Here is a 23,763-nt window from a genome sequence, read left to right as displayed (position 1 = left end):
TCCTTCGCCCACGACCTCACACCAACCTCATCAATCATTCAATCAATATACGGTATCGCCGTGAGCGTTTGGCAGTGCCACCGACTCGTACATACAACTCACTCCACCGCGTGCTGGTCACTCCGCCCGTCTGTCGCTACCTTGACCTCGCTTGCATTACCACTGTGCCGTCCGTCTCCTTCGAGCTTCGCCGGCGCTGCCGCCATTCCTTCGAGACGATCGTATCTACGCCAAACAACATCGACAGCCTCATCACCATCGACCTGCCTACTGCTACCACTCCACGACAATCCGATGAACACGACGAACGCCTGAAGGAGTAGAGTTTCAACTGTTGTGCCCAAATCGGGAAACTCGGCGTTCCAGATTGCAGCGTCAGTCTAGTGTACTTCGTACCAATAGCCAGATCCTCTCGGCTTGGACGATCCCGTCTTTTCGATACCACGCCCGCCCACGACGTCGTCTGTCCATCCATGAGTCGACACACTCTTCATCAACGACTTCTCGAATAATCACACACCCTCTCCATATCCATCTGCCGGCCTCTGGTCCGGTGTACACTCGCTTCTCCTGGAAACCGATTCGCCAATATTTTGCCCTCCTTTCGCTGTTGCAATAAACCGGCACAGCTACTGCGAGAGGTCACGCATATCACGCATACGAGCATCGACGATACACCCGCTGTCGCGCTTCTGAATTATCCGAGGCCCTCTATCATCCAGAAATACATTGAAAGCGAAGAGTTGGATATTACAGCACAAGGAGTCGAATGGTATGGACGCAGCCATGGCTCCACCTCCACCCAAGCGCCGGAGGCTGCATGGCTCTCCATCGCAGGAGAAGGACAGAATAAAACATCTGGGAGCTTCAAGTACGCCCGCGTACGAAGCAAAGGCATTGGAAGGTGTCGCCAGGCCGCCAATGGCCAACGCAGACTTCCAGGTCTTGGTGCCGCGGCAGGACGCTGGATCAGTTTTGTCTGCAGCAGAAGGGGCGGTGGGTGGGGTTGCCAGCGGGGTTGCCAGCGGCGTCGCCAGCGTTGTCACAGATGCGCCCGTTGTATCTGCGTCCGTGGGTGTGGACGTGTCGATACCCGTCTCCAGCATCGTTGGTGGAGTCACCTCTCTTGTTGATGGGGTGACCTCCATCGTCGGTGGAGTCACCTCTGCGATTCTGGACCCGAGCAGCGCGATACCTTCTTCGAGTATCGACACGTCAACCACTGACGCGCCTCCCTCAACGTCTTCAGACCCCGCTAGCAGCACCAGCAGCAGCGTAGAAGTGCCATCTAGCACGACCAACAGCACAACCAACAGCACCACCAGTCCACCGCCGACATCCTCAAGCAGCCTGCCCGCTTTGACCTCCAGCCCGTCACGAAATGCCACCGCCACCACAACGTCGAGTAAGTGATTGGAATCGCCTGTGAACGCGAGATACTAATGCAAGCTCCAGGCAGCGGCTCCACCTCTTCACAAAGCACCTCTTCACAAAGCTCCTCTTCACAAAGCACCTCTTCAGAAAGCTCCTCTTCACAAAGCAGCATCACACGGGCCCCAGAAACGTCCAGAGGACCACAACGAACATCGATAGGAACGTCAGTCTTTGTGGCCACACTCTCCGACGGCGATGTATCGAGCTTCATGCGATCTAATACGGCCTATGTCACCACCGTCGATGGCGAGGTCTACACAGTACCGGCCATTCAGACCCTCACATCTTACGCGTACGTTCCCGGCGGTGGTGCCACTCCCGCAGCCGCCGCACCATCATCAAGCCCGACTCTTTCCGACTCAGGCTCCCCCGGCAGCAGCAGCCCACCTGCCGGCACCATCGCCGGTGGTGTGGTGGGCGGTGCAGCTGGACTCGCCGTCGTGGTCCTCATTGCTATGCTTGCCATGCGATGGTACCGAAGAAAGGGCGCGACGGCTCACCGAGCATTACCAGCAGGCTCAGGCCAGCAAATTGGTGCCGACGGCGCCGACGAAGGTGATGAATCTCGTGGTCCTGGAATGGCCGAGAGAGCTGGCATGATGCCATTTGCTGCCGCAGGCTTATTACGGCATCGGTCACAGTCCGCGAACGAATCCTCTGAGCAGTCCGAGCGAGGATTCACTCGAGTGTCAGGACGAAAACTCCCATCCGCTTATAGCGGCGGCATGAGCAGACCGCCACCACCAGGCATGCCTCTCACAGAAGAGAGCGTAACGGATCGCGACGGGAGCAGCGCATCTTGGTATCAGGACAACTCCGGCTACTACGGTGTAGATGGCGAATCACCTCCAGGGGACATCGCACCCATACGCACCAATTCTCACGATATGATGACCTTGTCACCCGGTCCTCAGCGGACGCCGAAACTTCACTCAGGCGGACCATATACCATGTCTCCCGCGGGGAGCGCCGGTCCCTCTTCTCCTCAACAACATCCCTACACGCCAGGTCTTGTCGTTCGGAATGGCACGCCTTCGAGTCTTCTTGATCCCAATCGTGAGAGCCGGTTTACTGAGGAGATGTGAATCGCCGCGATACCCACGTTACGCAGTTTTCCTTTTCTGTTCTGGATACGTTGATACCCTGTTTTTCTCTGTTCAGCGCGTCGCGTCATGTCTAGATGATGATATGATGACTGACGGCTGGAGAACTTCTCTCCTTTACACACACTTCTCTTCGTGCATATGGGAGGATTCCATCACAGCTACCGAGATTCGTGGCTCGATGTCTCAGCGATCTTTGGAGGATGGATCTTGGAGGCATGTTGAGATGTCGATGTGGAGGATATGGCAATGACAAAAGACGGCGGAAAGATCAACCGTCGATCGACGGCCTTGGGCAAAGGCGTCGTTAATATATCTGTATAGTGCCTGGACAACAACAGATCATTCGAGGCTCTGCACTGCGGATTCGTTCTGAACCTGCCTTTCCTTCGAGTGTCTGTTGTCGTATGGTCCGAATGCCTGCGTGGAGCCTGCGGGCGTTGAGCCAAGGCGCAATACCTTGACATCGTGCGTCCCATATCATGGCATTGCTCGACAGACAGCACGGCGGCCCATTCCGTGAGCGTTGCATTCCCAATTCCACCCAGGAGCTGAACTGTCATGCTGTATGCCATCTCCACTGCACTGATATGTCTCGACGCTGTTGTTGATCATCTATGGTCTCCATCCTCTCCCGCTGTTTGTATCATGCTTCTCAATCACAATCCTCCACGCTCTCTCCTTCAATCACTCTCGCTTCCCGGTCCATCCCGCACATCATCCTCGTCGTCCTCCACTACCGCGTCCGCACTCGCCGCTGCCAGAATCTCCGCTTGCTGCAGCGCTTTCCTCAACTCCGTATTCCTCGGATCGACCAAGTCCGCCGGCTTGAGTTTGTGGTTATTCCGTATCCTGCATTCCAATCAGCATGCCACCATATGGACCACTCTTGCAAGACTCACCTGGGATCACATCCCGCATCAATCAAAATATCCACCACCGCTCTCCCCTCCTCATCACCCACCGCCAGGGAATTACAAAACCTCACAGCACAGTGCAACGCCGTATCCCCTTCTCTCTTCTCATGTCCGTCAATTTCTACTCCTTCTTGATCGAGGATGACGTCTAGGACATCATAGGCGCCGTAGCGCGCGGCGACGTGTAGGGCGGAAGCACCGAGGGCGTCGGTGGTGGTGTTGAGGAACGTTGCGATTTGGGAGGCGGAGGAGGAGAGAGGTGGGGAGGAGAGCAGGGTGTTGAGCAGGCTGGGGTTATTGCGGCGGGAAGCTTCGATGAGTTGTTCTTTGGGCGAGGCGCCGTCGTCGGTGGAGGACATGGTTTGTGTTGTTGGAGTGGAGGTAGGCGGCAGCGTTGTGTGGTGCCCGAATGTCAAATCGGTCGCAATGAGTGTATCAGATGGGTGTTCGGTGATACTGGAGACAGCGATCGGAGCGGAAGAGGTTGAGATTCGGGTCAAGGAAAGGAGAGTGATGTATCAACAAGGACCAAACGTGTTTCGAACTTGTCAACAATGTTCAACGTGAGGTTCCGCGATTCACTTCACCGCGCCCCACCAAGATCCGTCCACTCGGTAGCTTGACCCCCGACACGAGTCATGCGAAAGACCTGACTGCCTTCACTTCGACATTGCATTTTCACATGCTTCTCCATATCAAGGCACTAATAACAACCAGACACAAGCTTTTTCCTTCATTCTCAGACTTTTATAGAAGACTTCAACCCAGCTCGATCAGCGCCTCCAGCAAGAACAAGCACCATTAACCAGAAAAAAACACAAAAAGAGACTCCCAAACCCAACATCGACAAAAATGCTCCTCTGTCCGTCTCCCTCTCTCCTTCACCACCAAGACCCTCAAACTAACCTTCCATTCTCCTGCCAAAAAGTCTGCCCGTCCTGCTCCAACTCCCTCATCATCACCACCGTCCCGGCCGCACACTGCACGCCTCTCGACCGCGCCGACGCCGGCAAAAACCGCTTCGAATGCCGCACCTGTCCTTATCAAATGGTCCTCGACCGAAGATACTACGAACGGAAATCCATGACGCTGAAACCCGTCGAGGACATCTTGGGAGGCGCGGAGAGTTGGAAGAATGTGGATAAGACGGAGGGTGAGTCTTTTTCCTTCCTTTGCCTGACTTTTTCTTCCCCTTGGTTTTGGAAGGGTTTGGAGGGTCTTTTTTTTTTTTTTTTTTTTTTCCTAAGCGATGGATGGACTGACGATGTTCAAACAGCGAAATGTCCCACCGAGAGCTGCGATTCCCGCATGGCGTATTTCCGTCAAGTGCAGATTCGCAGCGCCGATGAGCCGTCGACGAGTTTTTACAAGTGCGTCAAGTGTACGCGGGAATGGCGGGAGAATTAGATTCGATTCTCCCAATGGGGGGTGCGTTGGACTGCTACAGCAGGATAGAGAACGGCGGTGGGAATGCCGGGCTCTCCTTCGGATGCAGAGGCGGTGGTGGGAAAAGACGATGTCGAGGGGGGAACGGCGTGCGTGCGGTAAGCATCAGTGCATTTGGAAGCGGCATGGGCAATGGGCAATGGAGTTCTGGGGAGTTCGGGTTCAAGGCTATTGAATGATACCCACAATTTGACGATGAAAAAGGTTGATCTGACAGCATATTGCAAGAGGTTCGTTTCATATATGCTAGACGTATTCTAGAGCGGAGAGAGTCAAGTACTCGGACGATTCATGCAAAATAGGAGAACAGGCCACTGCCACTTCTTCAGTTCAAGAAATTTATTGGTTTGGTGATCCTTAATCGGTGCCTGCACGGAAGTTCATGCAGCGCGCCATGTCTCTGAAGCAAATGCAGAAGAGAACAATTCCAAATCTCAAGCAAGGAGAAGACATACGCCTAAAAGCGTGCACTCCTGCTCCTTCAAAAAATCAAGCCTCCTTCCGACATCGTCCAACTTTCTCCGTCCCGGGACAGGTCAGTCAACTTTTCAATCTGTTCGGACGTCTCTTCAACTCAATGAAATTAAGCCTCGTTCCTCGGTCGTCTCGGTCCTCTGCCCTTCAACGACTTCATCCGGTTCAAGAATCCCCCTCCACCCGCGGAAGCCTGACGTTCACGCTCGTGGTCGTCCTCACCACTGCTGCGAGTCCTATCCTTAACAGTAGGGAAGCCGGCGTCCGAAGTCTGGCTCCTCGTCAAACCCAGCGCAGCATTCGGGTTGCTGCCTGCGCGCGGTCGGCTGGCAGATGGTCGCTCTTGCTCAGCGATGCGGATTTGAGTGCCCTTCTTCTCGAACGCAGCTTCATAGTCATTGTCGAAGGGGTTAACTTCGTTTTCCTTATTGTAGCGCGCTCGCACAGGTCCACCGGCGCTGATGGCTTTCGAACCGTTCGGTGGGCTGGTGCTTCTGTCTTGGTCCTGCAAATATCGTGCCTCGGGACTGCGGGTTTCTCCTGATCCGTTGCGGCGAGCGCTGGACATGCCGCGGAAGCGCTGTGCGATGGATTTCTTCCTGGAGAGACCCGAAGCTTGCTGCTGGACGGCGGGATCCTCGGATACTCGTCGCTGAAGGGCATTTCTGCTTGCCGGTGCTCCGTCGAGGAACGTGGATGTGCCCAGACCGTAGGACTCTTCGCCGTGAACGGGCTCTATGCGCATAGTCGGGTCCACAACAGTGGTATCCACCTTTTTGGTTGCGGAAAACTCCATGAAGCTCTCCTCGCCACGGCCGTGGAACTTGTCGAGGTCAAGTCGTGAAGAGACGGGACCGGCACCGCCTAGAGCCATGTTCGCAGAGCCAGCAGGGAACGCCTGCATTGGTGCTCGACGGTCGCGCTTTGCATTGCGGTGAGGATTGCAAGCATCGAAAGGTCCATCGTGATGGAAATCTATTTGTCGTCAGTCGCGGTCGATTGCTCACCACGAGATATCCACAAACTCACGTCCAAGTCCGTAGACACCCGTCACGTCCAGCTTATCAATAATGTCCAATCCCTGAGGCTTTCTATGCCTCTTGTCTCCTCCACCTCCAGCGCGCACCTTCTCTTTCTCCCTCCGATGGCGCTCCTCGCGCTCTTTTCGCCTCTCTCGTCGTCTCGCCTCTTCTGATGCAGTGCGCTCACGATTCTCCATCCTGTCACGATCCATGCGCGGTCGTCTCTCCTTTTCCAGAATGATAGACGACTCTGAAGCTCTCCTGGGTCTGTGCTCACGCTTTTGCGGGCTGTCTGGTCCTCGCGGCAGACCGCGTAGTTGATCGCGCGGCATCATCTCGGCTGGACGCTGGTTTGGAGGCGGCCTCGAAGGCATAGAGGGTGGTGCGTCAATCATCGAACGTGGGACTGCTTCTGCGATGGATCATCAGCGTTTGCTCGTATTGGCTGATTGGCTCACGTGAGGATCTCACCATTCGTGTTGGCTCTGTCCAGAAGAGATAGCTCGCTCTGTAGAGTGGGAAAGTCAGCAAATAGCTTGCAAAACTGGTGGAAGCGATCCATCTGGTCGTGTTGACGCGTGTGCGACGAGGGAACGTTGCCGGGAAGCCGCGAGCAGAATTTGTCTCCTGGTGTTACACAAGCCGCGGATAAGGCAGGGGAAGCGATAAGCTCAGCGCTCAGCGCTCAGCAGAGGGTGTACGTACGAAGATGTCGTCGGGACCGGCAAAGTTGTTGGCTACCACGCTCTTGTTACGAGGCGGCGCCCGTTCAGGCTCGCTCGGATCGAAAAAGGGATTGCGCGACATGGGCCGTTGTGATGGCTGTAACGGTCGCTGCGGGAAGGTGGATTGGTGCGGACTGGCGCTGCGTGGAAGAGGAAGAGGCGATGTCGCGCGATTGCGGAAAGGATTGTTGGAGGAGAAATTCATAGATAAGCCAACGGGAGAAGGGCGGCGGTCTGTGATGAGAGAGAAATAGCATGTCAGCAACACGAGCAGAGAACATGGCATGTGGAAACACAGGGGTTCGCGCGCGCGGCATCTGCAGAAGGACGGATGGAGGAGCGTCATCATACCTTGTACCGGGGGATCGGCGAGGAAGGCCATGGCGGCGGGAGGCGGATTGATTGGAGGTGGTATGTCTGTGGTGTGTAGAGGTATGTTTCGTAGTGGGGATGCCGGTTGGGTGAAATGCAGTCGCGAGCGGTGGTGAGGGTGGTCGTGTGGTGGCAGCGAGGATGCGAGTGAGAGGAGAGGAGGATTGTTGTTGTTGTGCGGTGCGTGCGGTGCGTGCGGTGCCTGCTGCTGCTCGGCTGGGCTGGGCTGCGGTGCGACTTGAGAGAGAGAGAGAGAGCGCGCGGATTGAGATTCCTTCTCCGCCGAAGATGCCGGTCGACTCTCTCGTCGATCTCACGGCAGACGAGCGCGGAATTCTCGACCGCTGCCGGGATTCAAGCTGCTTGGCGCTTTGCGACGAAGCGTGTTGGTGATTCGTGAATACCTTGGGCAAACAATGGGCGAGTGGGGAGGACAGCAGATGATGGTGAAGATGTCGGTGGAAGGAGGGAGGAGGGTGGGTGGGAGAGAGTCACGATCGACGAGGACAAGCAAGACATGGGTCGGGCAACCGATGGTCTGGCCTCCGTAGACTGTAGGTAATAAGTAGTGCCCTTGGGCTCATTTATCAATATCCCCTGTGACCTGGTCCGAATCTCCAACAACCCAACGTGACCTGATGAGAATGCGATCTCTTGAGATGGTCTACTCGGGCCCATCCCTTTCATACCAAGAGTGAACTCGAAAAGTCTCCTTTCTGCCTTCCCCTCCTTTTCGAGGCGTAGATCTGGCATGGTGAGTGGCCGAAAGTAGATTTTAGAAGCAGCCATCACACATGATCGCCAAGGGTTTGCGGATCCCTGATGAGAGGAGAAGATCAGGTGCAGATGGAGCGGGGATGTGGCCGTGGGGGAATATTGGATATGGACCAGGGTTGTTGTGCATCATTTTGAATTATACACTCTCTGCTGCACCCTTCATCCTCTTTCATTCACATACGAGAGGCATGTTGAGATTGAGCACTTTAATCTCATCAACGTGCCCCTCGGCCAGCCACTGATCCAGGGACCAGAAGGAACCGAACTCTGGTTACTCTGCCAAGGGAGAACGTCGGGATCGACGCGTAGTGTGTGATTACCACATCAATTCTAGCCTCAAAAAGAACCTAAGACACCACTGCCCGAAGTGAATGAGCACCGCCGTCTTGTCTTGTGACAATCACACAACAACATCACTACCCAACATCATGTCCGAAGAGAAGTCGACGGCGCAAACAGCGTCAACCGCGAATCAGCCATCCATCCAGTATGGCGGCCATGATCGCTTCGATCTCGAGCTCGAAGTAAGAACCGCTCCAGTCCAGACTCATTTCCAGCGTCGCCCAATGCACGCAACATCACATCTCAAATGGACGATCTCAATGCCACCACATCCTTCATCTTTGTTCCTTGGCCGGTCGAGACCGCTGCCATCGATTTGTAACGTCGTCCACGAATACGCCACATCCCTCTCTGTTCAGCCTTGGATGCATCTATCTTCACATCTACGCTCGAAAGCCAATATACTAACACCAACCCCTCCCAGTTCGTCCAGATGCTCTCCAATCCTCTCTATCTCCAACACCTCGCCACCCAAAAACTCCTCGACAAACCCGAATTCATCGCCTACCTCAATTACCTTCAATACTTCCGCGAGCCCAAATATCTCCGATATCTGCAGTGCGTCATCCATTCCAAACCCTGAAGAAATGCCTTGAAAACTGATCATCTTCCAGATACCCAGGTCCAACGATCCGCGCCCTCGAATTGCTCCAAGAAGAACGCTTCCGGAAAGACATCATCATTCCCGAAGTCGTGAATCGGATGGTGCAGGAGGGTTTCGAGGCGAGCATTTCCGGGTCGTGAAATAGCCATAGCGCCGTCCTCACAGTGACTCGGTCGGCATCTTGAGGTATGACTTCGGACCATCACTGTTCATTCCCGGGAGAGCCGCGAGGCCGAGTCTCCTGCCTTGCGCGAGGTGCGTAGTAGCTGGTTCTGAGATCCCGCACCTCTTCTACGAGTACCTGATGGCTTGTTGCGAGGAGACCGAGATCATCACGAAAGCTCATATCCCGCTGCTGGAACGAGCGCCATCTCAAAAAGCGTTCGCAACGGGCAGATCCTCGTTCTCAGCTCGGAGAGTCGAGCATAGGCCAAATTTCGATCATGGCGATATGAGCTTGGCGATCTTCGCAGCGGGCTTCGAATGCGAAACGGCCGAACAAATCGGGGCGGTGTTTTGTGTTGGAAGTCACAGCGTTGCTTGGGAGCATCCCTGTAGTAGGCTTTTCCTCCAATTCATACGCGGAAATGCATCACGCAGAGGCATTGGATCTCGAAAGAAAAAACTATCTATCGAATGATGGATGATATGCAACACGGGGAAATCCGCGACGCGCAATCGCAGCATGTCTCCTGACTGATTCATGATATCTACGTCTTTACCAGATCTGTGACTACCCGAGATAGATAAGAACATCATGCGACACATCCAATGGCTTTTCCTTTATACAAAGATCAGACTACACCTCCTTTGACGTCCGTCCTCTACCGTCAATCTCCCTCTCCACCATCTCAATACCACTGAGCGTGGGATACCGCTTACTGAAACTCTCCAACTCGTCACCTTCTCCCTCGCCTAACCGTTGCTGTCGTGACGTCGGCACTGAAGTCGTCTTCGTCACGGCCGCCATACCACTACCACCACCTCCATCACCTGTAGTAGCGCTCTTTGACGACGTGCGAGGAGGATAATCTGGTACGCCTTCGAGATCTTTCGCTAAGAGAGCCGCTAAGCCGCCGCCGCCGCCGGACGGCCGAGGTGGCTGAGCTGGTGGTGCAGCGGTGTCATCGTCCTGCGCTGGCTGGGCGGGAGGCCATTGTACGGGCCCTCCAGTTCGGAAAGCTTTCGGTTTGGGAGGTGCAGAGGGACGGGAGGCGTTGCGTTGGAGAAGGGCGGGGTCAGAGGGCGCGGAGGCAGAGGACGCGGAAGGTTGCTGCTGCTGTTGGAATGCAGGAGACGGTAGAGGGGAGGGTTGTTGTTGCGGACGATGTTTCGGATAAGGGTTGTTGGACGCCAGCATCGGCTTCGGAGATATAATGGGCGGGTTGTTGCCGCTGTTACTGTTGGCCACCATGGGTCGTGATGTCGGACGGGCTTCGAGCGCTTCGGTAGAAGAGGAGGCCGGGGTATCGGTGTAGCGACCATAGCCCTCGGCTGTCTTGCGAGGGCCGGGAGATTGTCTGCCTTCGTCCAGGAGGTTTTGAACTCGTTTCTGGATGGTGCTGGCTCGGCTGGGTGGAGGCATGCTACCTGTACCTTGAGCGGCGACTCGAGCGCGGTACTCGGCTGCGGCTTCGGCAACGCGACGCTCTTCTTGAGTCGCGCGCTGGCGTTCGAGCTCGCGCTTGACTTCGATTGGGATGTCTTCTGTCTCTTCCTCGGCGTCGGAGTGTCGACTCTTAGTCGTTTCGGAGCCGGTGATCGGCGACAGCAGCTGTGGCTCCTCATTTGTTGCACGCTCTTCGGGTGTGCGAGGTCCTCGGTGGTTCTCAAACGAGGGAGTACGCTCAAAGCGCTTGAAGGCACCACTGAAACGTCCACCTATGCTCTTTCCAATGCCGCTCAAGCTCGCTCGCGCTTTGTGATGACCGGGTTTCGCACCGCTGTCCTCGGAATTGCGCAAATAATCCATATCGCCCACGATGGTGCTGTCGTCGGGTGGGCTGGCTCGAGTCTGAGATGCCTGTCGACTATGGGAAGCTTGACGACTGTGTCTTCGAATCTCCAAAGAGGGTCGTGATCGTGACTGTTCTTGATCTCGCAGATAATCCATGTCGGAATCGACATACATGCTCGAAGGCCGGGATCTCGCATTCAGCGAGTGAGTACGGGCCATGTTTGTTTCGGCACTTCCGTCATGCGAGGGTCGACCACCTTCAAGAGATGGTCGAGATGAGTTGGACGCAGGAGGAGCCTGCAGGGTGTTGGTTTGAGATTTGGATCGATGACTGTCGAGCATGCCCGGACGTTTTGGAGGCGGCATGCTGGGTGAAAGCAGGGCAGAGGCCGAGGCGCTCGTTCCCAATGCTCTCGGCTGACTTTCCGAGCGAACATGGTCGGCCACTCTCCAGATGGGCCGATTGTTGATGTCCAACGGCTTCCTGCCCGTGGGCGGAGGCGAAGAGCCAACAGCCGTCGATCTGTAAGGCGCACCCGGTCGGATGGCGGACGGCTGGTGTGATGAAGCGCCAACCCGGTCCACTTGTACACCTGTTGACATCATAGGCTTGAGCTGTGGGCTTTGTGTTGTGGCCGCCGGACGAGACAATTGAGCCTTGGGTGCACTTTTCGCTGGTTGAGTACTTGAAAAGACCTCATCGGCCAGCGCCATTGTTACACGCTCACTCAAGTTTGTCTTTCCGGGCTCAGTCTTTCCTTGCGTCGGCTGAGGCGATGTGAATGCGAATTTTCCTCCATCAAGGGCTATGGAGAACTCGTCCAGGGATGGAAACTTTGTCGACAGCTCGTCGATCGCTCCAGCACGCACCTCATAGTTCTTCGAATCCAGTGCAGCGAACGGATCGCCTCGTACTGGCGACGAAGCAGGCTCTGGTGCGGTGGAAGGCTGTGCAGTAGACGCGGGTCTGCCTCTCCGCATAGGCGCAATATCTGGAATGGATTGAACTTGCACTTGTGGTGCAACCTTTTGCAGTCCGATCGGGGGAGAAGATATGGGCTCCGGAGAGGGCAGTGTTTCATTCTTCCGCGCTTCAGACTGTGTCCTTCCAGCATAAATGTCTTTGATCGGCACTGTTGTCCCACGCATGCTGCATGACTCCTTGATGACCTGGTATATATTGGGTCTGTTACGAGGATCCTCCTTCAGCATTGCCCCTATCAATTTCTTCAATCGTTCCGAGAACATGGGGTGGCTTGGATATTTGAAGCTCGCGTTCAGAATCGCCATCTGCCCGACATCCTCAAAAGGCGTCGTATAATAGCACAACTTGTAGAGCAGGACTCCCAACGCCCAGATGTCCGCCTTCTCGTCGATTGGCTGTTTCCTCCATACGTCGATCATTTCGGGACTCCGATATTGCATCGTGGTATGCTTCTGGACATCTTCCTCGATCAGCCGTCCCTCCTCGGCGGTCCTGGCGGCAGGTCTTGGGGGAGCTGTGCTGCCAAAGTCGCAGAGCTTGTACGTGGGAGTGCCCCCTGCAGGAGCCTTTGCAATGAGGACATTCTCAACCTTGAGATCTCTGTGCAGTAACGGCGGTTTGAGATAGTGCATGCAGGCAACCCCTTCAGCAACATCTCCAAAGATCTTGAGGATCTCCGGCTCAGTCAGGCGGTGCTGTAGTCGGGTGTTCATAAAGTCAATCAGACCACCGCCACTACAGTACTCCATGAGTAGAAACACCTCGTAGCCTCCGCCTTTCAGCTGGCTGGCGTGACTGTCGTAGTATGTCACCACACGCGAGTGTCCCTTCAGTTTCTTCATGGTCTCCACCTCCGTCCGCATGTTGGCCAGATGCTCTTTATCCGGCACGGCCACCCGCTTGAGCACTGCGATCTCATCTTTTCCGTTATCGCGCGGGACGCGAACCACATAGACATGGGCGAATCCTCCCTCCGAGAGATATTTCACAATGTAGACCTTATGGCTGCCCACTGTGACTTTCGTGTTGGGCAGAAAGGTCCCCGGTGGTTGGTTCGACATGATCGGCAGGGAGTCGAGGGATCGGGTGGACGGTCGCCGGGTGTGGAGGCCAGATAGCAGCGAATGTTTGCTGGCTCTTCGAGTCTCAAAGCTCACGGCATGGCAGGACCGTCGAGGGTGTTGATGATTGGCAAGGCGATCGATGTAAAATGCAGGAGAGGCAATGCAACGGAAAAACAAGTCTCTATATCATTTCCAACGGTCTAACGAGGAAAGCGATGCTGCCTGATCTCCAAAGACACTTGGTGATCTGAGAATCACAGTGTGTCGAAGTTACGAATGGCCCAGGACGCCATGCCTGGCGACGATCGGACCCTTTAGCCCCACCACCGGCCACGAGGCTGAGCTGTCTTCTGACTTCTCCCACGTTTCACGTTGACCTTGAGCACAACAACGAACAACAATTTGAACAGCATGACAGCATATGAATACTCGATAACTCGCAAAACGGACGACGGTCTCGGATCCCATCGGACGCAAAGGCGATGTATTCTCTTCAGCTCAGAATTCAGGCAGCAGTACCGCCTCCCCTTCTATGATTGTCCCGTTCAGAATCGCACCACCATGAGCCTGGGCCAATATGCCATATGCAGGATAGTACTTCGCCAGCCAAGGGATGATGACAGCGGCGCCTGGCGTGTTCCGCCAGTCTCGCATCAAATCGCAGACTACACTGAAAAGCGATACCATCTGCACGCCGGCCCTGGCCATGCGATCGTTTGATACGTCTCGGATGAACTCAGTCGTGGTGCCGGAAGCTTCGACATTGGCCCAGACGCTGTAGCCTTCGGCACGAAGGGACAGAGCGAGGAAGGTGGTGCCTGTTGGATCGCTTTTAGCTCTTGGGTCTTCGCTTCGCTACTAGACGTTCCTGTCAGCACTTACAGACATCCGTCACAATGCCGGCCATGATGATTTGGTTCTTGCCGGTAGCCCGAATGGCAGCTCGGAACTCAGCATTGTCCCAGGCATCGACTTCGCCTTGTCGCTGAATTAAAGGAGCATCAGGGTACATGTCCAGAATCTCCTTTGGCAGAGGTCCATTGGGTCCGGATTGAGCCGACGTGGTCATCACGACGGGAATGTCAAAAAGCTTGCCGATTGCCGAATGGGCTATGATGGCATTGTAGTAGAGCGTTGGATCGAAGTCCCGCGCGAGACTGTATAGACCGTCCTGCAGGTCCAGGATCAGAAGCATGGAGTCGTTCTTCTCGAGACGTTCAAATGGGAAGGCTGTGTCAGAGACGATGTGAGTGAATCTAAATTGCTAAGCCAAGTACGTTTGCTACTGACCGTCAGCAGCACAATGGCTGAACAAGCCAGCCAGAGCGAGCAGTGTGGTGAGAATCATGTTCGTCGTCTATAGGACGTTATGCAGTGTTGGGAGCGTGGTGGTCGGCGCGTTGCGATGGCAATGCATGGCGGTCTTATATATCGACGACAGTGGACGCATGCTCTTCCAGCAACAGTAGTCCTATGCGAGCCCCGCGGTCGTTGGGGAGCCGATGCCAGTCCGCGTGGTTCGCGCATTCAACCTCTCTGCCTTGGCAATGTAGTGGGAACAATGCAGTAGTAGATCATTGCAGGATGCCTCTGTGAATGTGGATCATGTCCAATGCCTCTGGCGCCCCGCGTTTTGAGGCGTCTGCCGGCGTCGGAAGTGTGCAGTCAGCTGTATGTAAGCTGGCTGCATGCGTCAGAAAGTGATGTCCGGCTTCTAGCAGCGCAACTATAGCTCCACCGCATGTATCGTCCTATCAGTAGACCTGACGGAGGTGGCCACGTGCACTACTCTTGGCAATCGAAGCTGCAGTCATGCGTCCTCAGCGATGAGTCCCGTTCTTCTCGTGAGAGAGCTTCGACTGTTGCCAATGCGATGGCGCGTGGTTGAAGCTACCGACGCGTGATGACTGTGGAGCGGTCATCCAGTTCAGGCCGTCACTCATCCTCGTCATCACTACTGTCTTCCTCATCATCCTCTTCTTCTTCCTCTTGCTCCGGCTCCTGCACAGACTTCTTCTTCCTGCCACGCTTCGACTTTTCGCCATTCTGTGGAGCTTGCGTCTTCTCCGGTGGGCGTTCACCAATCCCGAGAGATCTTTCAATCTTTCTGTGAAGCTCCTCGGCCTCGACTTCTCCAAGATTCCCATAGACCGCTTCAGCCAAGCCTCGCACGCCTTCATCTCCGACCTCAATCTTTCCTCTCGGCCCGACAAGCCAGTAAACATCATCCTCGCCCGTTCCCGTGCTCTCTTTAATCTTCACGATATAGCCATCCTTCTCCAGTCGCTTCTGGAGCTTTTCGGTCTTCTCGTAATCTTGCACCGGCGTGTTGTCCCGCATTCCCATCTTCGTGAGAAACCTCTCCATCTTGGCATCTGGGAGGTTACCTCCGGAAAGACTGATCAAAGAAATGAGGAGGGTGTATATCGCTGTGTATGTTGCGTCGTGATCAGGCGTCGGAGCTGACGGCGGGTTGATTATGTCTGGGTTGCGAAATTTCGGCGGTAGGATTGATGTTACGATCCAGGAGGGCGTGGGTTTCGATGCTCCGGACTGGCTTTTGTTGGCGGCTGAAGTGTAGTGATCAGCCTTGTCTTTGCGGTGTCAATCGTTTGAAGATTTACCTCTTCGTTGCTGGAGGGTGACTTTCTCCTTCACCGGCAGCTCCACCATTTCCATGCCAAACACATCATTGAGATTTTTCTGAGCTTGACTCCACACCTCTTTGAACTTTCTACCATGTGTGCCCAGCACTTTGTCACCTATTTCAGCTCTCCGTATCGGCCTCCGTTGATACTCGCAGGCCAATGCTAATCGCACAAGCTTCTTGGCCATGTCGTCCACATTTTCTCCACCTTGAGTCTGAGCGAAGTCGTCCTCATCGTCTTCGTGCTGCGTTCGTCGGCGTTGTGTTTGAGGTTCTGGCGAGGCGTCGGCGTCTTCGGCGTCTTCGTGACGGTCCTGCTGAAAGCGTCAGCATTGGTGTACTAGAAGGCTAGAATCGCACTGACCGAGCGGCGCTTGCGTCCTTGTGCGACGGGCATGGTGATCATCAGCAGTCTGACGTTGTCATTTGAGGTCCGAGATCGTTGAACTGGGAGACGTGTTGGACGTGACACGCGCGCGGACCTGAACTCAAACTCGTTTAAGCTCTCGATCTTCGGGACTGTCCGCCGCTAACACTCATGCCGCTCTGGACTCTTTGGGAGGGTTTTGAATCTCGAATCACCATTGCTACCAACTCACGATTCGACGGACATTATATCTGCACATCAACCAGCACACTTCGAGTTTCAAGTTTTCACTATGGTATGAGCTCAAGTCATATTCGTGTCTGATTCCCGCTGACCACATTCAGGCCGACAAACTCCGCACCCAGCAGCAGCTCGAATCTCTTCAGAACAAATACATCGGAACTGGCCACGCCGACACCACCAAGCACGAATGGACATCCAACATCGCCCGCGACTCCTACGCTAGCTTCCAAGGTCACCCACCGCTTCTTCACTACATGGCGATCGGAATGGGCATGCCCATGGAGAAAGTGAGGATGCAATGCATGGAAAAGATGGTGTTACCTTGTGGGCCCGCACCGCCTGCAGAGGATTGATGTGCGCATATTGCTGGCTGGGGAGAAGGGGCGAACTCCTGGCGCCAGGCAATACGAAGAACGATCAGCTGGTCAGAAGATGCCATTGCAGCCCGTCGAGATGGAAATTGCGAGGCGTAAATGCGAAACGTCATGTAAAGACGAGGCTATGTCTATCAAGAACGCGCGACGTGTGGCACGTTGAGAGTGGGCTCTTATGTTCGCTTGCGATGGACCTGCGAGGCTCTGAAGTGGTATCCCGCTCGATGCTTTCATAGAGACTGGCAGCCATGGCCACTCAAAGCCCGGCAAAAGCCCTGCGAGCAATGCGATATCGGCCAATTCGCCGAAGTCCAGTTTGCAAGAGTTGGCGAATGTGTGAGGGCCATGGCCTTGGACCTGCCGTTGAGCTTTAGTGAGCAATGGGAAGCCGGAGGAACGAGACATAGCGAATTTGGCATAGTCAGCCATATCCACTGAGCTGGCGAGTTAGACAATGGGACCCATACCGGACTGGCCTGCTGAGCAGTGCATGAATCGGAGAGGGATCCCTCTTCATCGACACAACCAATTCCACTCTCATGCGATCGTCAAATGTCCCTTACGTCATCAAGTGAATATGAATGCATCCCATCTTCTTCAACGAGCAACGTTGTGCATTCCATGATCAAACCTTCCGCTCTTCTTCTCCTACACGACTTGATGCAAATGATTGCTAGGCCGCTGTTCAGGCCTCTCCCGTTGATCAGTCTGTCCGCTGGCGGACTTCTCCTTGCAGCCACATTATCGTCACGATCATTCAGCATGACTTCGTCGAACAACTGGCCCGTAAAGCAGTACACACCTCGACATACAAGCTGGCCGTACAACCCATCCGACTTTACCAGACGAGACTCATCTTCCGACGATAGATTCTATAGCGCTCCTCGTTTCGTGACACACATCGACGATGCGGCGATCGCCACCCTTCGAGAATACTACGACACTGTCCTGCCTCGGAAGGGAAAAATCCTAGATTTCTGCAGCAGCTGGGTTAGCCACTACCCGAAGTCGGTCGAAGAGGCTGTGGTCAATGGAGAACTCAAAGTTGTCGGAATGGGTATGAACAAGGCCGAACTCGATGCCAACAAGGTGCTGAATGGCGGTCGACTACTCGAGGATCTCAACCAAGACCCGGACATCAGCTCCGCTCTCAGAGAAGCCAAGGCCATTGATGCGGACGATTTCAGCATGCTGGATGCATCAACGAATGTTGTCAGCACAGATTATTTGACGAAGCCGGTGGAAGTTTTGAAGTCTTTGCGAGAAGCAACGAAAATCGGTGGCACAGTGCACTTGACGATCAGCAACCGCTGCTTTCCAACCAAAGCCATCAGTCGATGGCTTCGCGTGGAGGAGGAAGAGAGATTAGAGATGGTAGCAGATTTCCTGCACTTTGCTGGATGGAAGAAGATTGAGATTGTAGAGCTGAGCAACGGATCTGCTGATTCAGGGGCGCCACAAGCTGGGCTGATGAAGTGGATGGGCATGAATGCGAGAGATCCACTATGGGTAGTAAGGGCTGTCAAGGAGTAACAATACAAGCTGTTCAGATGTTCAAAACTCAAAGAGTCGTGTGCTAATGTACAGGCGCTTCCGTCCTAGAAGAGCTCCCTGATTCATTTTCCGCTTCCGTGTCCGGTATGCTTTTGTTCCACGCTAGATCTGGCCAATGCCGCATTGCGTCTGCCGCATTGCTTGTCGTGTGCACAGAGCGGCGGTTATCAGCCGTGTCTGTTGCTTCCGGTCGCTTCCGGGTGAAATTGCCAGATGTGATGCTCTCGCATCGATTTGTTCAAGAACGTGCTATCGTTCTCCGATTCCATGTGCCAAAGACGTGCAGCAGGATTTCAATAACGTTGCATGCTTTTGCCTTGAGAAGCGCCATCAGACGCCTCGCCAGACACGTTGCCGTCCAGCCTAGCTCGCTTGGCCCCTTGATCCATCCCCCCACTGTCTTTCCGCTTCCCAAGAACGGTGCTGGCGGAGGTAGCGACAGGGTTCTGTTGAATCATCTGCATGAGATTGTCTCCAGCCATGTTTGCGGCTTGGGTGTAGTTGGCGTTCTGGGTCGCCTGAGTCTCGACATGGTCCATGTTGAGATAATCTTCAAAGTCGAATTTTTCGTCGCCGCCGTTTGTGGAGTTGATGACTCGGTCGTAACCAGGATTGAAGCTGTTGACCGGAGCAGCGTTCGTGGTAGACTCCACCTGGCTAGTTGCGCCAAGTGGCTGGTATGGGTTGTCGTAGGTCGTCGATCGGTATGGATTGGGCTGCTGGTCGTCGAGGAAGCCAACACCGAGCGAGCTATCTTGGCCACCCACAGCATCAGATCCTCCTTCGCTGGCCTCTAAATCTTCCCCTGCCAAGCCTAGCGATTGGTCGAAGTCGAGCGCGCTGTCACTGCTGCCTTCGAACGGGTATGACAGTGGATCGTTCTCGGGCTCTTCGATTGCCACGAGCTCCATGTCGCTGACTTTTGGACGGTGCTTCCGAAACTTGCCACGGGATGAACCGCTGGAGGAGCTGGGGCTCCCTCCGATCGCACCACTCATGCGAAGATCCGGTTCTGGAGTGTCGGCCAAGTTGACCACCTCTGATTGCTTCGCGGCAGGAAGCTCGCCTTTCGGACCGTACAGCGGGGGATGGTAGACAAACGGTGCATCCTCGAAGCGAACCTCTGCAGGGCGAGGGACGGCTTTACCATCTGCCACTTGACGTGCACGATCCCATGTCTGGGACATGCGGTTGTCCCATTCGATCTTGGTCTTCTCGAGGAAGACTTTCTTGAATGCACGGAAGACCGTAGGGAAGTTGGCGCCAATGGCAACAATGATGTCGTTTTGAGGAAGAATCTTCGTGCCTGCGAATTGGCAGTTGAAGGCATATGTGGATGGCTCGTTGTTTGACTCGTAGATCTGCAGCTGATGTGAGTGTTAGTCCACCGATGTGGATGTATTGTCTATATTGTATCGGAGGGATCACACAATGCTTACTGTGAGGACGTAACGCTCATTCGTGTTCTGCTTAAGATCGACCTTGGTGACGGTGACGTCGAAAGTGAAGTTGGTGTTGTCGACATAAATGTGGTGATTGTCTGTAATGATGTGAGTCTTCGTCCCGTCAGTCGAATGTCTTGTGCAAGACTCACCGGAGAGAATCTCGTTCCGAGCTCTCTTCGCGCCTCTACGGAAGACGGCGGCCTGTTCTGGAATACTCATGCGTTCACGATGATCCTTGAAATGTAGACGAGCCTCATTATCGGCTTCCTCTTGAGCCTGGGCTTCCTTTTCCTGTTGCTGGGCGATCTTCTTGCGGTCACTGTCGGTGATGTGAGCCTCTGTAGTCTGCAAGAAGGTCTGTGCCATCAATCCTTGGATGTTGCCGGGCTGTTTCGCCTGCTTGGATGATTGCTTGGCTTGTTGGTCGTTGAGCTTCATGGAGCGCATGTCCAGATTCGCCCAGAGGTAGCGGCTCTCGCTTCTTTTTGCCCGATTGTTGAGACAATCTTCGAGCCACTCGGAGCTGACGATGAGAATGTCGTGGCCATTCTCAGTCGCTTCGAGCACCTCCTGCACGAATGGGCCTCGACTCCGCCATTCCTTCTCAGGAACGACTAGATGGGTTGTTTCTTCGGCGATCTTGGACTTGAATGATGCTACTCCTCCGAGATGTTCGACCCACTGCTTGATCTTCTGGACTGGCCAGTCGGACCTGACTTGGCCGTGAACCACGATGTGGCATCCCTTCAGCGCTGAAGCTCCCATGATGAGATCGTGTCAGATTGTAAGAATTGAGTTGAGGTTGTTGTCGATGTAAGGAGGTTCGTTGAATCGATGGAAGTATAAGTATTGCTGCGGCTTGAGTACGGATCACATGCCAATGCGTGATTCACTCTGCGAATGCTTGAAGTGTCAGCTGACACCTGAGGAGAAGAAGTCTCAATATGTCGCACGGTCGTTCTTGAGTGGATGTCCTGGGTGACTGAGCTGTCCCGACGTGTGGTGGCTTTGATAGATCAAAGGACATGGCAATTGCGCGACGAGGTTCGGCGATGTGTTGTGATGCGAGGACAAGCCGTACTCCGAGGGTAAGTGATTGGGCCTTGAGGTTATTGGAGTCGAGTGGTCGTGATTGTGTCGAAGGCAACACTCGCGCTGACGAGAATGCTGGTAAATAGATACAAGCTCCGGCTGTCACATGCGCATGAATATCACTGTACCGCGAGTGAAGCGCAATTAGTGAGCACCATTGAGCAGACACCTTCGGCGAGTATATCTACTGTCAGATGCTTTGGAGCTGCATGTGAGACAGACTTGATCATACATACAAGCGCCCGAATTCACTCCTCTATAGCTCCACAGCCTTGGCAGCCTTGACGAACGCACGGATCTTGTCCAGATTTTGTTCACCATCGACCTCCACTCCGCTGCTGACATCGACACCCGCCAGCTGAGATTTGTTCTCGCCCACAGAGTTGACAGCTTGGGCGACGTTGTCCGGGTCAAGCCCGCCGGCGAGCAGTACACGCAGTCCCGGATCTCCCTGCAGGAGGCTCTTGACACTGTCAATGTCAAGTTGCTTGCCACTTCCCGAGCCCGAGTCAAGCAGGGGTATGGAGTGGAAACCTCGTGTGGCAAGACCAGAGTTTCCAGGTTTGAATGATCGAATTACGGGTACCGGAATTAGTGATGCCCACTCCAGCGGCTCGGAGCCGTGAAGCTGCACTATGTCAAGGTTCAAAAGCTTCTGCTGTTCGAGTACGTAGTCGAGTGGCTGATCCAAGAATACCCCCACAAGCAGCGCACGTTTCGGGTGTTGTATGTGGTGGGCAGCCGCATGCTCAAAGAAACTGCTCGCCTTCTCGCTGGCTTCGCTGGGCGGATTGGTGACAGGCCCGGCTGCCTTTGGAGTGCCGTGTACGGCCTCTGAGATCTGCAACGCGGTTTCGGTCGAAACACATCGCTTGCGCCCATTTACGAGAATAATGCCAATCAGATCTGCTCCCGCCTGGATAGCAGTGCTGGCAGCCTCGGCGCTCCTGGTGCCGCAGATTTTGACAAGTAGTCTGCGCTGGGACTTTGCCTTGATGGCCTTAACATCTCTTCCAAGAAGCTCAGATATGAAGTTGGCCGTGTCCTTTGCGCGCATAAGCGCCTCCCCAACAAGTACAGCGCCGACGCCACTCTTCTGGTATGAAACAACATCCTCAGGCACCGCGATTCCACTCAGCGCACAGAGAATAGTCTCCTTTGGCACGATCTTCATCAGCCTTGTCGTGGTCTCCATGTCGACCTCGAAGCTTGTGAGATTTCGGTTGTTCACGCCAATGACCTTTGAGCCCAGTTTGACGGCAACCTCCATCTCCTCAATGGTGTTGACCTCGACGAGTGGCTCCATACCCAAAGACTGAGAGTATTTGTATAGTCTTGTAAGTGTTTCGGTATCCAGCATCTTCACGATGAGCAACACTGTATCTGCGCCAGCAAGTCTTGCCTCGAGTATTTGATACTCTTCGAAGATGAACTCTTTTCTTAGCAACGCGGGTCGATTCGGCATGCCTTCGAGCGCCGTGCGAACACTCTTCAGGTCGTCTATGCTTCCTTTAAACCACTCTGGCTCAGTCAGAACTGAAATAGTGCTCGCGCCTGCCAGTGCATAAGTCCGCGCTTGAGCAGGTGCGCAAGCGGAAAGGGAAATGACTCCTTTCGAAGGCGATGCTCGCTTGATCTCTGCCATCAGAGATAGCTGGAATGGCGTCTGTCTTAAGCGGTCGGCGAATGATACGAGTGAAGGGGCAAGATCCAGGTCAAGTGCGGCTTGCAAATCCTCCGGTCGTTGAGAAGGAATCTGCTTCTGAGCCGCGACTGCACGTTTACGGTGCTCGTAGATACGCTCAAGTATGGAGACCTTCGGAGCGGGGCTTTTCGATTGTGCGCCATTGGCAACTGCAGGCGGTGAATCTTTCTGCAATCTCGCATTTTCTGCCCAAGTTCCACCCTGCATGTGCAGAAAGTTCTTGATCATGACGTTCCCTTCCGCAGTCAGGATACTTTCTGGATGAAATTGGACTCCTTCCACAAGGAGTTCTTTGTGTCGAACGCCCATTATGACACCTTTTCCCCCGTCCGGTCCGACCTCGATCCAGGAAGATACTTCCAGACACTCTGGTACGGTCGAATGGGTACCCGCCAGCGAGTGATATCTGGTTACAGGGAGATCCTGTGCGAGTCCTGCATAGACGCCCCTTCCATCGTGGCGGAGAGGCGACGTCTTGCCGTGCATAATCTCACCAGTACCTTTGACGTCTCCTCCGAATACGGAAAAGATGCATTGCTCGCCCATGCAGACTCCCAGTACTGGAATTTTGCCGCTGAAGTGCTTGATGGCATCTTTGCTGATGCCAGAATCGGTCGTCGGATGTCCCGGACCAGGACTGACGACCAATTGCGTTGGCTTCAACGCTATGAGGTTCTCCAAAGTAACCTCATCGTTGCGATAGACAGTCACCTTGGCTCCTTCGAGCACAAGATACTGATAGACATTCCAGGTGAATGAGTCGTAATTGTCGATGAGCACAAGATTGGAAGCGGTTGGGATCGGAGCGGCCGGGGTTGGATGCTGCGGTGAGTGGTCAACGAGCTCGTCTCCTGACATTTTGTTATTGACACGTTCGATCAAGTGTATGTTTCTAGCGATGTATCGGTCGAGTCCAGCTTACCTCTACGGTGAGTCGAAATGTCCTTTACCTTAGCCCGTTTCACTCACGGATGACTAAGATCGGACCGGACCTTCCTCGGCAGAATCAACGCGATCTCCACTTGCACTCTAACGCGGAAGTTCACGTCTTGTTTCACGCGTTGTCTTTGCCCTGATCTCTCTCTCATTCAAACACCACCTCGATCCGGCGCCT

General features: G+C 54.4%; 13 protein-coding genes across 13 annotated transcripts; 5 read left to right on the top strand and 8 right to left on the bottom strand.

The window, feature by feature from the left end:
- Window positions 1–486: 486 nt before the first annotated feature.
- On the bottom strand, window positions 487–1,260 carry MYCGRDRAFT_102377 (uncharacterized protein; the record flags this gene model as incomplete). Its single annotated transcript, XM_003856193.1, has 1 exon — window positions 487–1,260. The coding sequence occupies one exon, from the start codon at window positions 1,146–1,148 to the stop codon at window positions 630–632; it is 519 nt and encodes a 172-aa protein (XP_003856241.1).
- A 45-nt stretch (window positions 1,261–1,305) lies between these two features.
- MYCGRDRAFT_102375 (uncharacterized protein) lies at window positions 1,306–1,945 on the top strand (the record flags this gene model as incomplete). The annotated part of the gene is made up of 2 exons (XM_003857363.1): window positions 1,306–1,405; window positions 1,456–1,945. A coding segment is annotated over one exon (315 nt), but the record flags the coding sequence as incomplete, so codon positions are not given.
- Window positions 1,946–2,803: 858 nt separating this feature from the next.
- Window positions 2,804–3,813, bottom strand: MYCGRDRAFT_65960 (uncharacterized protein; the record flags this gene model as incomplete). The annotated part of the gene is made up of 2 exons (XM_003856192.1): window positions 2,804–3,389; window positions 3,440–3,813. 2 exons carry the CDS (start codon window positions 3,811–3,813, stop codon window positions 3,221–3,223), a joined length of 543 nt encoding a protein of 180 aa, XP_003856240.1.
- Window positions 3,814–4,306: 493 nt separating this feature from the next.
- MYCGRDRAFT_33562 (uncharacterized protein) lies at window positions 4,307–4,861 on the top strand (the record flags this gene model as incomplete). The annotated part of the gene is made up of 2 exons (XM_003857364.1): window positions 4,307–4,607; window positions 4,731–4,861. The coding sequence occupies 2 exons, from the start codon at window positions 4,307–4,309 to the stop codon at window positions 4,859–4,861; spliced, it is 432 nt and encodes a 143-aa protein (XP_003857412.1).
- Window positions 4,862–5,194: 333 nt separating this feature from the next.
- MYCGRDRAFT_107149 (uncharacterized protein) lies at window positions 5,195–8,246 on the bottom strand (the record flags this gene model as incomplete). The annotated part of the gene is made up of 7 exons (XM_003856191.1): window positions 5,195–6,349; window positions 6,404–6,808; window positions 6,868–6,904; window positions 7,102–7,355; window positions 7,473–7,730; window positions 7,811–8,045; window positions 8,183–8,246. 5 exons carry the CDS (start codon window positions 7,501–7,503, stop codon window positions 5,484–5,486), a joined length of 1,593 nt encoding a protein of 530 aa, XP_003856239.1.
- Window positions 8,247–8,698: 452 nt separating this feature from the next.
- MYCGRDRAFT_89305 (uncharacterized protein) lies at window positions 8,699–9,356 on the top strand (the record flags this gene model as incomplete). Its single annotated transcript, XM_003857365.1, has 3 exons — window positions 8,699–8,794; window positions 9,037–9,170; window positions 9,227–9,356. 3 exons carry the CDS (start codon window positions 8,699–8,701, stop codon window positions 9,354–9,356), a joined length of 360 nt encoding a protein of 119 aa, XP_003857413.1.
- A 1,316-nt stretch (window positions 9,357–10,672) lies between these two features.
- MYCGRDRAFT_52902 (uncharacterized protein) lies at window positions 10,673–13,434 on the bottom strand (the record flags this gene model as incomplete). The annotated part of the gene is made up of 2 exons (XM_003856190.1): window positions 10,673–11,430; window positions 11,596–13,434. Coding segments are annotated over 2 exons (2,382 nt in total), but the record flags the coding sequence as incomplete, so codon positions are not given.
- Window positions 13,435–13,720: 286 nt separating this feature from the next.
- MYCGRDRAFT_33370 (uncharacterized protein) lies at window positions 13,721–14,468 on the bottom strand (the record flags this gene model as incomplete). Its single annotated transcript, XM_003856189.1, has 2 exons — window positions 13,721–14,040; window positions 14,105–14,468. Coding segments are annotated over 2 exons (684 nt in total), but the record flags the coding sequence as incomplete, so codon positions are not given.
- Window positions 14,469–15,157: 689 nt separating this feature from the next.
- MYCGRDRAFT_32270 (uncharacterized protein) lies at window positions 15,158–16,165 on the bottom strand (the record flags this gene model as incomplete). The annotated part of the gene is made up of 2 exons (XM_003856188.1): window positions 15,158–15,792; window positions 15,847–16,165. Coding segments are annotated over 2 exons (954 nt in total), but the record flags the coding sequence as incomplete, so codon positions are not given.
- Window positions 16,166–16,496: 331 nt separating this feature from the next.
- Window positions 16,497–17,191, top strand: MYCGRDRAFT_78485 (uncharacterized protein; the record flags this gene model as incomplete). Its single annotated transcript, XM_003857366.1, has 2 exons — window positions 16,497–16,531; window positions 16,581–17,191. 2 exons carry the CDS (start codon window positions 16,529–16,531, stop codon window positions 16,830–16,832), a joined length of 255 nt encoding a protein of 84 aa, XP_003857414.1.
- Window positions 17,192–17,615: 424 nt separating this feature from the next.
- MYCGRDRAFT_34886 (uncharacterized protein) lies at window positions 17,616–18,386 on the top strand (the record flags this gene model as incomplete). The annotated part of the gene is made up of 1 exon (XM_003857367.1): window positions 17,616–18,386. The coding sequence occupies one exon, from the start codon at window positions 17,616–17,618 to the stop codon at window positions 18,384–18,386; it is 771 nt and encodes a 256-aa protein (XP_003857415.1).
- Window positions 18,387–18,700: 314 nt separating this feature from the next.
- Window positions 18,701–20,617, bottom strand: MYCGRDRAFT_89301 (uncharacterized protein; the record flags this gene model as incomplete). The annotated part of the gene is made up of 3 exons (XM_003856187.1): window positions 18,701–19,774; window positions 19,847–19,947; window positions 20,002–20,617. The coding sequence occupies 3 exons, from the start codon at window positions 20,615–20,617 to the stop codon at window positions 18,701–18,703; spliced, it is 1,791 nt and encodes a 596-aa protein (XP_003856235.1).
- Window positions 20,618–21,200: 583 nt separating this feature from the next.
- On the bottom strand, window positions 21,201–23,544 carry MYCGRDRAFT_65952 (uncharacterized protein; the record flags this gene model as incomplete). The annotated part of the gene is made up of 1 exon (XM_003856186.1): window positions 21,201–23,544. One exon carries the CDS (start codon window positions 23,505–23,507, stop codon window positions 21,201–21,203), a length of 2,307 nt encoding a protein of 768 aa, XP_003856234.1.
- Between the last annotated feature and the right edge of the window lie 219 nt (window positions 23,545–23,763).

This window comes from Zymoseptoria tritici, chromosome 1 (genome assembly GCF_000219625.1).
Source record: "Zymoseptoria tritici IPO323 chromosome 1, whole genome shotgun sequence".
Lineage (NCBI taxonomy): Eukaryota > Fungi > Ascomycota > Dothideomycetes > Mycosphaerellales > Mycosphaerellaceae > Zymoseptoria > Zymoseptoria tritici.
This window is presented reverse-complemented; position numbering and strand designations above follow the sequence as displayed.